The sequence below is a fragment of the Thermobia domestica genome, chromosome 16 (genome assembly GCF_964235325.1).
Source record: "Thermobia domestica chromosome 16, izTheDome1.hap1.1, whole genome shotgun sequence".
NCBI classification, from domain to species: Eukaryota; Metazoa; Arthropoda; class Insecta; order Zygentoma; family Lepismatidae; genus Thermobia; species Thermobia domestica.
The window spans coordinates 66387097-66400671 of record NC_137469.1 but is presented as its reverse complement, the minus strand read 5'-3'; the positions used below and the strand labels follow the sequence as shown (position 1 = coordinate 66400671).

The 13575-nt window shown below is 35.8% G+C and overlaps 1 protein-coding gene across 5 annotated transcripts in view; it reads right to left on the bottom strand.

Moving 5' to 3' along the window:
• The window catches only part of Dhc98D (Dynein heavy chain at 89D), a 608487-nt gene extending 596406 nt beyond the window's left edge, over positions 1-12081 (bottom strand). Inside the window, exons 1-2 of one of the 5 annotated variants that reach the window (XM_081742517.1) lie at positions 11950-12081; positions 6786-7021 (exon numbers count right to left, since the gene is read on the bottom strand). In XM_081742517.1, the coding sequence (XP_081598643.1) occupies positions 6786-6982 (197 nt within the window). In that variant the 5' untranslated portion in view covers positions 6983-7021; positions 11950-12081. Of the gene's footprint in view, positions 1-6785; positions 7022-11647; positions 11814-11949 lie in introns of those variants that run through there. The other 4 variants (XM_081742516.1, XM_081742518.1, XM_081742519.1 and 1 more) reach the window with 4 other exon arrangements.
• Between the last annotated feature and the right edge of the window lie 1494 nt (positions 12082-13575).

Genomic DNA, 13575 nt, shown 5'->3' with positions numbered 1-13575 from the left:
AGAAGTGAGCCAGGTAAGAGAGGAATATCAAATTGAAGTTTCGAATAGATTCTCGTAAGACATCTGGCAAGAAACTTGTGAAACTTTTAGAACAAAGAAACGTGATCGCACCAAAGTTTTTTTTAAAATTTTTTTTCGTTATTCGTTATTGCACTATAAATTTTTATCAAGCTGCTTGGACAGATCATTGCAACAGCAAAAAGCGATCATTAATACTCTTTTCCAAATAATAGTTTTTATCAAGAGGGTTATATTAGTTTTGTTAAACTTTACAAAACTATCTTTGGTTGTATACAAATCTATTTGAAGAACAGTTATGGAAATTTACAACTATTTACAACGTTTCATACTATCGATAGTAAATGAAATTTCAATGCATTAGAAACTATGTGCTTTTAAAATGTTCCAAATGGATAACAGCATTAATTTCCAGTAATAATTGTAAACTTTTGAAATTTTATTCTGTATATGACCACACAAATAGCATTTTAATTTTGATTGCGGTAAAAAAAAAAAAAATTGTAACGAAAATTCAAAAGGAACCTTCTTTGCAGATTTCTCAATATTGATCGATAAAAGTAAAGAATGTGTTTAATGTTTGTATTAAAAATCCAAAATATAGTTTGGCTACATATGTTTGAAATTATAGTAATTACTTAATTTCTTAATGAATGAAAGTTCTAAATTTAAGGCTACTTATTATTAATTAACATATTGAAAATACACTAACACATACACATATACGAAAAAATATTTTGTAACTCCAACATTTCCTCACAATTTTTAGTAAATTTTTATATGATGATAGGGAGAAAATATGTTTTTTGATTTCTGTCTCCAATTATTTTGCAACAATATTACAAGAAAATTTTCTGAAATAAATTGCGTGCTTACGATCGGTCAAAAGGATAGTAATGACTCTTAAAATAGACATACATGCCATTCTAGCAACGAAAAAGCATATACATTTTTGGGGGGAGGGAGTGATATATATAAAAGGTGATTTTTTTAAAGCTCACGGATTTCATTTGAGTCTAGAATTTCTAACTAAAGTCCGATTTTCATGCGGTTTGTAGCAAATGATCAAGGAGATTTATGGAACTATGATTACTGGTTTCAATTCATAATAATATCGACCACGCCTCAAGAAAAAAAAGCAAATATTCGCCAGTGTACCTTACAATTGGAATGAGGTTTTTTGATTTTTAAAGCAAATTTGCAGAATATAAATTAAATGTTGGTGAGAATACATATTAAGTGTTAGTGGTAACACCCATAAATCACATGTTGAATAGCTATATCCGGTTTCTTGGGCGACCTATAGAGTCGATAACTGACATCTTCCACAATACCCGCCTGCGGGGTCCATGCTTCTCTGTCTCATTCAGAAAGGATCCTGTTTCTTCCAGTTTATTCACTAGTGACAACATTGTGTTCCTGTCTGGGGCACAACGTGAGGCAAATTTGTTTGTATGCCCTTTACGTAGCAACAGCAAGATTCAGTTCTCCAAAAACATTTAACGATAAACTCATGTCGCCTCAAGGAGTACAATATTCTCACTGTGTCCTGATCATACTCACACAGTAGCAAAAAAATGTATAGTACAATTCCCAATACAACGGCCCAGTTTCCTGTTTTTATTGACCTTGGCGAGGTTGCCTCTAACAAAGAAAACTCAAATCTCCACACTGCACCGCACCTCTTTCATATTGTAAGGTACACTGGCGAAAAAATTTGCTGCTCTTCTTGAGGCGTGGCCGATATTAACCCGGGTGAATTCAAACTAGTAAACATAGTCCCATAAATCTTCCATCCTTCCTTGATCATTTGCCACAAACCGCATGAAAATCGGACTTCAATTAGAAATTCTAAACCCAAATGAAATCCGTGAGTTTTAAAAAAATCACACTATATATATATAATGCGTATATCTTATTATATGTATGTAGATACATAAAAATATCACACAACTACATACGTATGCACAAAAAATTTTCTGGCGGTACAAGTAGTTGATGGTGAAATCATTCCAATAAATTCCTTCAAATTGGAAGTATTTCATGTCAATGGAATAAAAAGATCACTGGTAGTGGTCAGTCTTTGAAAAAATTGAAATTCGTTAGGTTAAATTATAATTCCTTAAGCCCCTATTCTACCGCTGCTTCAAGTTCGAAAACGTTATTATTTCCCTTGTTTACTTTCATTTTTAATATTCTCGCGCAAACAACAGGTTGCGGCCTCTATATCACATCATCATTAGCAAATCATGTGTAATAACTTTCTTTAAGTAACACGTAAAAGCTTGCTGTGACTTATTGAAACGTTTGGGTTGCAAGCAAAGCGAGGATTTTTTTTTTTTTGTAACAAATATATTCCTTTGCAATCCCACAACAATATTGATTTAATAGGACGCCGATACTTTTTGTGGGCAACCAACGCGTCGTTTATTCATTTCCAACACTTTTTGTTTCTTCTTGCTCGTTCGGCAGCCTCTTGCCATAAGCTCTTGGGGCCACAGCCTCGCTCGTCCACTCTCTAACTACGATTCTGCTGTTAATACAGGACAATGGAGAAGTATTGCATTTGCATAAATCATAAATTACTTCTGACGCTTCATATATGTGTTTGTATATGAACCAGGGGCGCCTATAAAAGGTCTATGGCACAAGTATGGCATTGTTATTTTAGGGGGAGATATGAAGTAATCGAGCTTGCACAGATGATTGTATAGTTGAAAGAGAAGAATAGAGGATTGGGCATTACGTCAGATCAGTCAGTGGTAGGAGAGAGATTACTGTCTTAAAAAAAAAGTTTTAAATTTGCATTTTAAGACTTTTTAGCATACTTGACCCAAGTGACACTCTCGGACTACTTTTATTGTCGGCGAGGGGGTAGTACGTACGTGTGAGTGAGCCCACTAGAAAGTACTTTCCCAGTGGCCCCTGGGTTGCAGTACGGTCCTGCTAGAGTTGAATGGTGTCAGGTTATGGAGTATGCTGATGATGTAAATTTAAGAAGGGATGATAGGAGAACAATAGAAAAAAATGCAGAGGTCTTATTAAACGCTTTCAGGGACATGGGTTTAGAAGTGAATGCAAAGAAAACTAAATACATGGAAGTTCGTCGGGATAGTAATACGGCAAATTATGGATGCGTTAAAATATCGAACAATACTTTTGATAGAGTGGATACTTTCAAATATCTAGGATCAATATTACGAGACGAAAACCATATCAATATTAACAGACGAAGAAACTGAATGTCGACTAAAAGTAGGGAATTCGTGTTATTATTCAGTTCAAAATCTCTTGTCGTCGCGAATTCTGTCGAGAAATTTCAAGCTTAAAATATACAAAACGATAATCATGCCTGTTGTTCTGTATAATTGCGAAACATGGTCGCTTACTCTGAGAGAAGAACATAGACTGGAAGTATTTGAGAACAAGATCCTGGGACGAATATTCGGACCCAAGAGAAACGGGAATGGTGAATGGCGGAAACTTCATAACGAGGAACTACATAATTTATACGGTTTACCAAACATTGTTACGTCATCAACTCTAGGAGGCTCAGGTGGGCAGGTCATGTAGCCGGGATGGAAGAAACCAGGAACCCTTTCAAAGTCTTAACTGGAAGACCAACCAGAAAACAACCATTAGGAAGACCTAGGCACAGATGGGAGGATAATATTAAAATGGATCTCGCAGAAATAGGAATACAAAGTAGAAACTGGATCCAGTTGGCTAGGGATAGAAGTCAGTGCAGAGCTTTTGTGAACGCGCCACTGAACCTCCGGGTTCCATAGGCCATAGAGTTAGTCTGAAATAGGGCGATTGCTGAACACCTTTTCTACATATGCAGAATCAAAAAGAAATTTTTTCCTGTCTACTAATGAATCCAATTTAAAATATGTTCTCTAGTAGTTTGATATATTGGAGTAATGATTGAGTATTAATGTGAACAATTTCAATTTTCTTCATAAATGTCTGTGATAGGCTGTTCTAAATTACTAACGCGTATTCTAATTTTGATCTTACTAGCAGTTTATATAGAAGTGTGTATGTATCTGGTCGACAGAAGGCAGGCCATTGATTAAACAAATAACTGATTATTTTCTTTGCTTCGTTACATACAACCTCTGACAATAACGTTCGGTGAATGAAGTCGCCGTACTCGACCTGGCAATACTGGTGCAACGAAACTCTACACACGAGTAGTGACAGGTGCCGCCATTGTGGACTCACCGTTCTTCAGTTGTGAGTCAACTGTGGTCTGTGTGAGACGTGTTATACCAAGTGAGTGTTAGTATCTTCTGTTCCAAACTGATAACAGTAAAATGAACGAACGAAGGATTAATTTGAAGTTTCGTTTTAAGCTTGGCATGACACCGAAAGAAACCTATGATATGTTGGTACAGGTTTATGAAGATCAAGCAGTGTCCTTGAAGTGTTTACGAGTGATTCGGCTGTTTTCGAGAAGGGCGGGATAGTGTTTTTTGATAATCCCCGTAGCAAAAGGCCGTCAAGCTCTCGTACAGACGAAAACATTGAAAAGAAGTGGACATTAATCACGAACGATTGAAGATTAACTGTGCGAATGATTGCTGAGGAATTGAACATTAGCCGCAAATCTGCGAGACATATCTTCGCCAACGATTTAGGGAAACGGAAAACGTGATGTCGACTCGTGGCACATTACTTGACTGATGATCAAAACCACGCACGTGTTCTTGCCTCACAGAATTTTATTGCTGTGGCGGATGAAAATCCAAATTTCTTGACCTGTATTGTTGCTGAGGAGGAATCCTGGTGTGGAGGTACGATCCGGAAACAAAACGCGAAAGCACGGAATGACGTTCTCCTACATCACCTCGTCGGAAAAAGGTCAAAGCAGAAAAATCACGCATCAAAACGAAGCAATCACCTTTTAGACAGTAATGACATAATCCACAAGGAATTTCTACCTAATGGAGCAACATTGAATGCTGCTACGTATGTCGAAATTTTGAGACGTTTCATGAAACGTGTACAAAGGGTACGCCCCAGTACTGAGAACAAGGTTCATGGTTTTTGGTTCACAACAATGCTCGGCCTCACACAGCCAATAGAATTCCTGGCCCAAAGTGGGTGGCGCAAATTGGCCATCCACCATACTCGCCAGATCAGAATAATCCCGACTTCTTCTTGTTCCCATGCCTCAAACTCGTGTTGAAAGGAAAGAGATTTGACGATATTCCAGACATCCAACGAAACGTGACGAGGCTTCTGAGCACCATCTCGAAAGAAGACTTCCAGGACATGTACAGCCGTGGTCAGCGTTTCATAGCTGCGGGAGGGAACTACTTCAAAGGACAGTAAGATACGTTTCATTTATATTGTATCTACTTTCTATTTACGGGATCATTCACCGAACTTTACGTTCATTAAAATGTTAAAGGTCTATTAAATATTACACCTAAATCCTTTATTGTGTCATTTTTTTCGAATATATTACCTTGTATTTCGTTACTGACATAATATTCATATTGAAATGAAATCTTTCAGTTTAACATCCCATGATTATGCCCTTTAGGCTAAGGGAGAGGGATGATTAAGGCAAGTGAACGATGCTGGAAGAATTGGTGGAATGAGGATGTAGAAGGAAACGAGTACCCCGAACGTAGTATATCGTCGTTCACCACAAACTTACCTGGCCAGGGATCGAACCACGGACCACACATATCAGAAGTAAGCGCTCTACCACTGAGTCACTGTGCCCCCAATATTCAGATTTATTAGTGTACGTCAGTCACTTAGTTTTTACATAATTGATATTCGTACTGTTATCTTTACATCATACAATAGTTAAGTTATCTTGTAGCATAACATTAGCCTTAATGTTGTATCTATATATTAAAATGCTAGGTTTATATGTTTGTCTTCAATCCTTTCGACAATGAGATCTCAAAAACCACAAGTGCTAGAACGAATATTTAAAAAACGTGGCCGTTATTTCTTTATTACATTTTTTAGGGGTACACTGGAAGTGTCGAAATTTTAAAAATTAAAGCATCATATTCTATAAGTTATACATTCCAACACAACATAGTTGTATATAGTGGTTGTATATCTCTCAGACATTTGTTTCATGACCGAATGATAATTAAAAACGAAGGATAACCATTTCTTCTGTCTAAGATGAATCTTTATTGTTTGGAGTGTTTTGCCCTATGAACATCATATATTACTGACATTATAACTAATTGTGTATATAATGTATTTGCTTATTACATATTACATATTACTTATTACATATTGCAAGAAGAAAGAAAGCCTAATCATACATGAATTAGAAACTCCAACCGGAAGTAGGTTCAATCTTGCAAACGGTGCGAGATATTGAAAAAAATCTTCCCTTTATGGTACTCCTTGCAGATTTTTATTAAAATGTCTTTCACTTGTGTCTGTAAAGGGACATGTACAGATGCTGTGAGGAATGACAAGGAGATTCATGCTCATATGTGAATGATCCGCTGTGTAGAAAGTGCAGGTTCAGCTAGTATTATTAATGTTACCATAAAGTAAAATATTTGAATAGTTTAAACAGTTGCCTAGTCAGTAATAAAAATTGAGAAAAAAAAAGTTCTGGTCAATATGGAGGATCTTAAAGAACGCCTTTACTGCTAGTGAATGTATTAAATAACACATCTACTCAACGAAAGGAAGATAATAAAAATAACAATAATAATAGTAATAGTAATAATAATAGATTTAAAACCAAATTATATTTTTCCATCTCCATTTACCTGATCCAGTCCATCCTAAAATCATCGTATTCTGAACCGTAAATACTCTCTTCCTCTTCGACTTCTTCCTCACCCATCGGTGTTTCATATTGTTCCACGTCGAGTCCAGAAAACCCAGGAACATCAGGACCAGTAGTTTCGCCATATTCTGTCATTATATCTACGCCAGTCGTTGGCCCAGTAGTATCTTCTTCCATGTTTGTATGTAGACAATACTCTTCTTATGAAAAAAAGGTCTATGTTAAAACAAAAGAAAGTACTGTAACCGGCCACTTATAAACTCTCATTTTTACTGTACTTTAATTTTAAATTTAATATTAACTGTCAAAATTTAATATTAACTTGCTATATATCAGGGTTGGCAAAAACCATGGTTTTTATTAAAAAAACCAAAAAACCCGGTTTTTTTGGTTTAAACCAGGTTTTTTTGGTTTAAACCAGGTTTTTATGGTTTAAATGATTTGCTCTATATATTCATATCATATATGGACAGAAATAAGTTTGTTTCGCCTTGATGTTATTATGCAACAACCGGGTTATGCTGGAAGGGGTCACATAAGCTTAAAGCGGAATAAAAACCGCTTCGAGTTACATCCGAGAGAAATTGTCCTCCATTTGAACTTGGAACCAGGACTAATTGGCCACAAATGCGATACGTCTGCCGACTCACTCACGAAGGAATTCTGATAAAAAAAAAAAAAAAATACGTTGTACTGATCTTTACATGCTTCTTAATATAACTGTCAAGAGTCATTTCAGAAGGACAAAAAGATAAACAGTTGCACAAGTGAAACCATTACACAGAATTACATATGAACAATTTCAAAGTACGACGGAGTACAGAAGAATTAATTTAGTTCGAGTTAGTTAACAACGACTTTTATTGGTCCAAATTAAAGAAATACACCGACTTAATCTGCATATCAATAAGAAAACTGAATAAAGATACGAATTATTTGAGTCCACTTTGGCTCAAACTCATTTATACATAAATAGATATCAAAGATACTTATTTCACTAAATGCCTCTCGTGGGGTCTGTATGACACCCCCCCCCCCCAAACACACACAAAAAGTACGGCATTTTCGATGTATTTTATCAATAGTAAACATTGAAACGAAACAATATTTAGAATTTTTCTTCGATTGTAATTACATAACAATAATAACAACTACAAAAAAAAAAAAAAAATCACAAAATAAACATTTATAAACTTGTAAAAAAAAGTTGCTTTTGTAGTATAATCTTTTTGAGTAATGAATGGGGAATTTAGGTCTGAATATAATACGAATAATATACGGGAGTGAAACGTGATAACCCACAAATGTGTGTTCATCAAGATTTTACAAACACTTACACTTTTACGAACTTTTTTTTTTTTTTTGGTTTAAACCAGTTGGTTTTTTTGAAAAAACCAGCTGGTTTAAACCTTGGTTTAAACCACCTTGGTTTAAACCAGCCAACCCTGCTATATATAATTTTAGATCAGAAAATCTATTATAAAATGTTAAAAATTATTAAATAATTTTATCTGTGAATTCGCTTTAAGTGCTACTGCTTAATTTACACAATGAATTCCCTCATTATGTAGATCTTGCATTGACAGATTTCAGAGTCAAAATCAAATTCCTCGGCCTATAATCATGGAATGTTAAACTAGAAATCTCGGTATTACTTTACAATAGCCCGTCACAAAAATTAGTAATATTACGGTTAAAATAAGTAAGTCCATACGAAAGAGGGTTATGGGAAAGGCAGTGTAGAGATGGTGCGAAAATGAGAAGATTGTCACATATCGTGTTTGTGTTTTATGGATTGTACAAAAATAACGAGTTTCAGTTGTTGAAATTGTGTGAAAGGGATGGTCTACTAAACAGGCGAACAGTTTCTCGTAAGTGTAGAAAAGAATTAAAATTACAGAAAAGAAGAGGAACATTCAACCAAACCTAATCTAACCTATGGCATTTAGCATCTCCCCAAAGCTGTGCAACACATAAGCCATGCCATTTATGACATATAAAGTGTTTTTCCACTATTCTGAGTTTGCGTAGAGCCATCGCCGCTGACGCGCCTGCTCCCTCGCTCCCGCTCGGGCCATTCTCCTGCGCTCCTCCGCTGACTCGGTTAGATAGCATTCGTGCTTTTTAGTGGGCATCTAGCACAAGTTGGATTGTGTTTTATGGACTAGTTTTTACGCCATACGCCCACACTGTATTGCGAAGAATAATCACTCCCAAGTGTGCCAGAGCCCCAACCTAGTATTTTGGGGAGAAACTAAACAATATTCTCTTCTTTTCGAATTGGTGTGGTCCGGCGATACAGCATTAATGACTCCTAAAACCTCGCCCGAACAATTTTAAGATTAGGAATTACGTCGCAAGCCCGAAGAACCTTTCACAGGCAGCGTCTAGCCCATGGGTTGTAGTTTGCTATTCACAATCTAGGATATTAATTTCCACTGTCGAAGCATTTATGTATATGTAGGAAATCAGTATTTTGTGTTTACAAGTTTAATTGTTAGTAGTGTTAAACCATTACAAGCGCTATAGCTACTATGGTTAAAATGAGTGAACATATCAAACACAACTGTTCTGCGATATCAAGTATTTTCAGCACTATCCTCACTTGTGTGCACTGTCCGTCGCTGACGCGTCTGTTCTCTACGGAAACGTACTCTCCTGTGCTGTGTTTTTACACTGACTGTAAGATAGCATTCTCACTTTTAGTGATCACTTAGCGTAAGTTGGTTTGCGTTTTGCTACTAGTTCACAATAGACCGTCATTAAAATAATAATTTTGTGGTTAAAGTGAGTGAGTGCATTAGAAATAGGGAACATGTTTAGCAGAAGGGGTCCAGCTTTTTTTTCCTAAAAAGTGTTACAAATTCAGTAGTTTCAGTTCATATTAGATTAGTTTAGGTTAGTTTCGGGGCTTAAGTTTAGAGTTGCCCCTCCAGTTTGTAGGTGCCCTTGGACTTTGCAACATACAAAAAACAGTGCTTAAAGTATTAAAAATTATTACATTTCACTTAACTTTAGTACTCCGTTGGCTTTACAAAAATTTAAAAAGGTTTTCTTCATTATTTTTGAGCATCCGTTACACCTGTTCGCCATATTTTACAACTACCATGCTGCTGAAACCTTTGCGAATGCTTCCGCATCCGGCAAATAGTACTAACTTCCACATATCTTTTCTCGTATTAAACATAACTCTCATGCCGAACTTAAATTCCTAAACCTCAAATAAAAACTTCAAATTATCATTTCTTACCTCATTTCTCCTGTAATTTTCCTGATTTTTATAAAAAGCGGAGGGGTAACTCTAAACTTAACCCAGTTTCGGTTAGGCAAAGTTAGTTTATGTTAGATTATATTAGTGTAGGAGTCCAGTGTAATTCTCGAAAAAATGATGGAATTTCGCTTATTTCTATTAATACTAGGTTAGTTAAGTTTACTTTAGGTTAGATTTGGTTATGTTATGTTAAATGTAAGTACTTGTATCTTCCATTTCTCCCGTAAATCTTGCTTGCTCTTTTTTTTTTTTTTTTTTTTTTTTTTTTTTTTTTTTTTTTTTTACTTCTGGATCCCGTATGCTAAACATTTACCGAAATAGGTTTGTCTAAGAGGGTTAAGTTTAGAGTTGCCCCTCCGTTCTTTTATAAAAATTAGGAAAATTTAAAGGAGAAATGGGTTAAGAAATGATGATTTGGCGTTCTTATGTGATGTTTAAGTTTCAAATTTTGGCAGTAAAGTTATGTTTAATACGAGAAAAGATATGTAGAAGTGGGTACTATTTCCAAGACGCGGAAGGTTTCGATAACTGAACAGCAGTAGTCGTATAGGATGGGGAATCGCTGCCTTGAATATGATATTTCTGCATTGAGGTTTACAGAATTATATAAGAATAATTAAGAAAATTTATTAAATTTTCATGAGAAGCATGGATTACTGAATTTAAGTGATACTTGAAGCTTATATGAGAACATGTTCCGGTCACTGTTCAAGTCTAACTAAGTCTTACCAGGTAATCTAACCGAACCTAACCTAGCCTAATCTAAGAATTGTTAAAGTTTTAACTGCATTTTTGTAGGTTAGAAACTGGAGGGGCAACTCTAAACTTAAGCCGAAAAGTGAGTTTTGCAGTTATATAAATTTTGGGGTTAAATTCCAAAGTTGGGCGTCCGTTTCCAGCGAAATTTTTAAAATTTACAGGAAAGATGTGGATAATTTGATCGTTTGTGTGCTTGATAATATATAAGAGTCTCGAAGAACCTGTTTATTTGTTATATACAAGCGGGTATAAACATGGGACTATATGGCGGGCGGAGGGAACTACTTGGCGCAAGGTAACCGAACAGTTGCATTGTGGGAAAGAAATGAGCATTTATGTTATCAACATGGCGAATGTACAAGGGCAATGAACTAACAGTTTTAACATTTGTGAAGCAATACGTTGATAACGAGCAAAATCTTTTAAAAGTTTGTGAAGAGCACGGATTAATGAACCTAATAACAAATTGCAAAAAAGTGTGGAAAGGAGATAACAGCGAAAAAACTTGACGAAAGCGGACGCCCAACTTCGGAATAAATTCCAAATTTTGTCTCCATATTCATAATCTTCACGGACTCTTTGTCCAAAATTCTTTGTTGTAATTTTATTTAAGGTAAAGCATTGTTTTTATTAAATGTCAAAGAAAAGTAAAATAAGTAGCTAATAAGCAGCAGATTTACCATTAATAGCACTAATACGTGTTAATTTTATTACCGATTCTGGAGATGAGAAAATTGCAGATAAAGTAATGTACATAATTCCAGTAATGTAATATGATAGGTAAGAGATATATAATGATAAAACTTCCTTACCAAGCACTCATGTATGTAAATTAAAATACGTTTAACAATTCACACTAGCTAATGTTCAAATTTCATGCAATATTGTTGTTTATTTACATGTGTTACTATAGTAACCAAGTAAAGCGATGAACAAAACACAAACGAATCATTAGATGGTATTTTCTCAATCCACAGAACTGAAACAAACGTCATTTTGTTTTTATTTTGTAGATTTAGAAAACACCATCTATAGATTCGTATTTTTTTTTTAATACCGTTATGCGCTTTACCTGCTTGGTTCAAACGGATAATGTTATTGAAATAAAACAAACCTCTAGGGATGATTACAATAATCACAGTAAGTTGTTACTTTATAAATAAAGTTCCGAATTACTGTGCGGACCCGTGCATAAATTCATCGAATGTACACTTCTCTTATCATTAAATCGAATCTCTGGCTTTATGCAGTCATTCTGACGCCTGATTAGTGCCATACTAAAGAGTTCGACTCACATATATTTCCTGCAGTAGTCGGTCTTTAGTATGACGCTAATCCCACTTCAAATGACTCTACATAAAGCAGTCTGTATTTACTATAATTTTTGGAGTGTGGACTTGTATCCTTATATACAGATTTACTTTAGAAAGATTTCAATGTACATACACGATAAGAACTTCTGTAGTAAGAAATTATATATTGCAAATAATGTAATAATTCTGTTCATTGCTCTTAGTCCTAACGAGCATCCATACTTGATTTCCATTACCATGGAAAACGAATTCTGGTTTGGGTTCAGCTACTTTATGTAGTATTCGTATGAAAAAGGGGTCTCCAATTTTTATTGTAAAAGTTAAAAAATGAATGGAGACATATTGAATTAAGCTAAACATACATAAATCCTAAAGCGTGTTTCGCAAATTTGTGTTAAAAAAAAAAACAAACAAATTATATATATTGTCAATTTATATTTGTATGAATATTATTGATGATGTCTTCCGAGACCCTTTTTGTTTCCTAATACTTCATTGCTTGCATTAGTGTCCGAACCAAATCCCCTAACCTCCCTGAAGTAACTAAATTGTCCTGATGTCATAAATCGTCATTTTGCTAAGGTTTCCGAAATCCGAGTAACAACTGACGATGCATTTGATAAACAAATAAATCAGTACAGTTCACTGAAACACACTGCTTGTGGAACTCCTTTCATGTTAAGACCTGTTCATGAATACGAAGTTAAAAGAACAATTGTTAACATTAAATCCAATGCCGCGTTCTTTGATGAAATAACCCCACATACAGGGTTTGTCCGGAAAGTAATAGGACTGAGTCGATTAAAAAAAAAAATTATTGAGCCAATCGTTACAATTCTTTAAAAACTTTCAAAATAGGCTCCTTCTGCGTCGATGCAGCGCTGCCAGCGCGATTTCCAAGCATTGAAGGCGTCACGGAAGTCATTCTCCGGAATAGTCTTGAGAGCCGCGGTGCAAACTGCTTGGATCCCCTCTATTGTCTCAAAATGCTTGCCTTTCATCGGGCGTTTCAGGCGAGGAAACAAAAAGAAGTCCGGGGGGCCACATCTGGGCTGTAGGGCAGCTGCGAAAGCGTTGGGATGCCGGCCTTGGTCAGGTAGGTGTTCACAAGAAAGGCGGTGTGAGCCGGGGCGTTGTCGTGGTGCAGCTTCCAGTCGGCTCCGATGTCTGGTCGGACCCCATTGACCCTTCGTTTGAGTCTCTTGAGCACTTCCACGTAAAACTTGGCGTTGACGTTTGTCCAGGAGGAACAAATTCATGGTGGACAATGCCTTTGAAGTCAAAAAAGACAATGACATCGTTTTCACTTTGGATTTGCTCATTCTTCCCTTTTTTGGGCGAGGAGACGCCGGCGTGTGCCACTCGAAAGATTGCCTCTTTGTCTCGGGATCATACTCAAAGATCCATGATTCGTCACCTGTGATTAC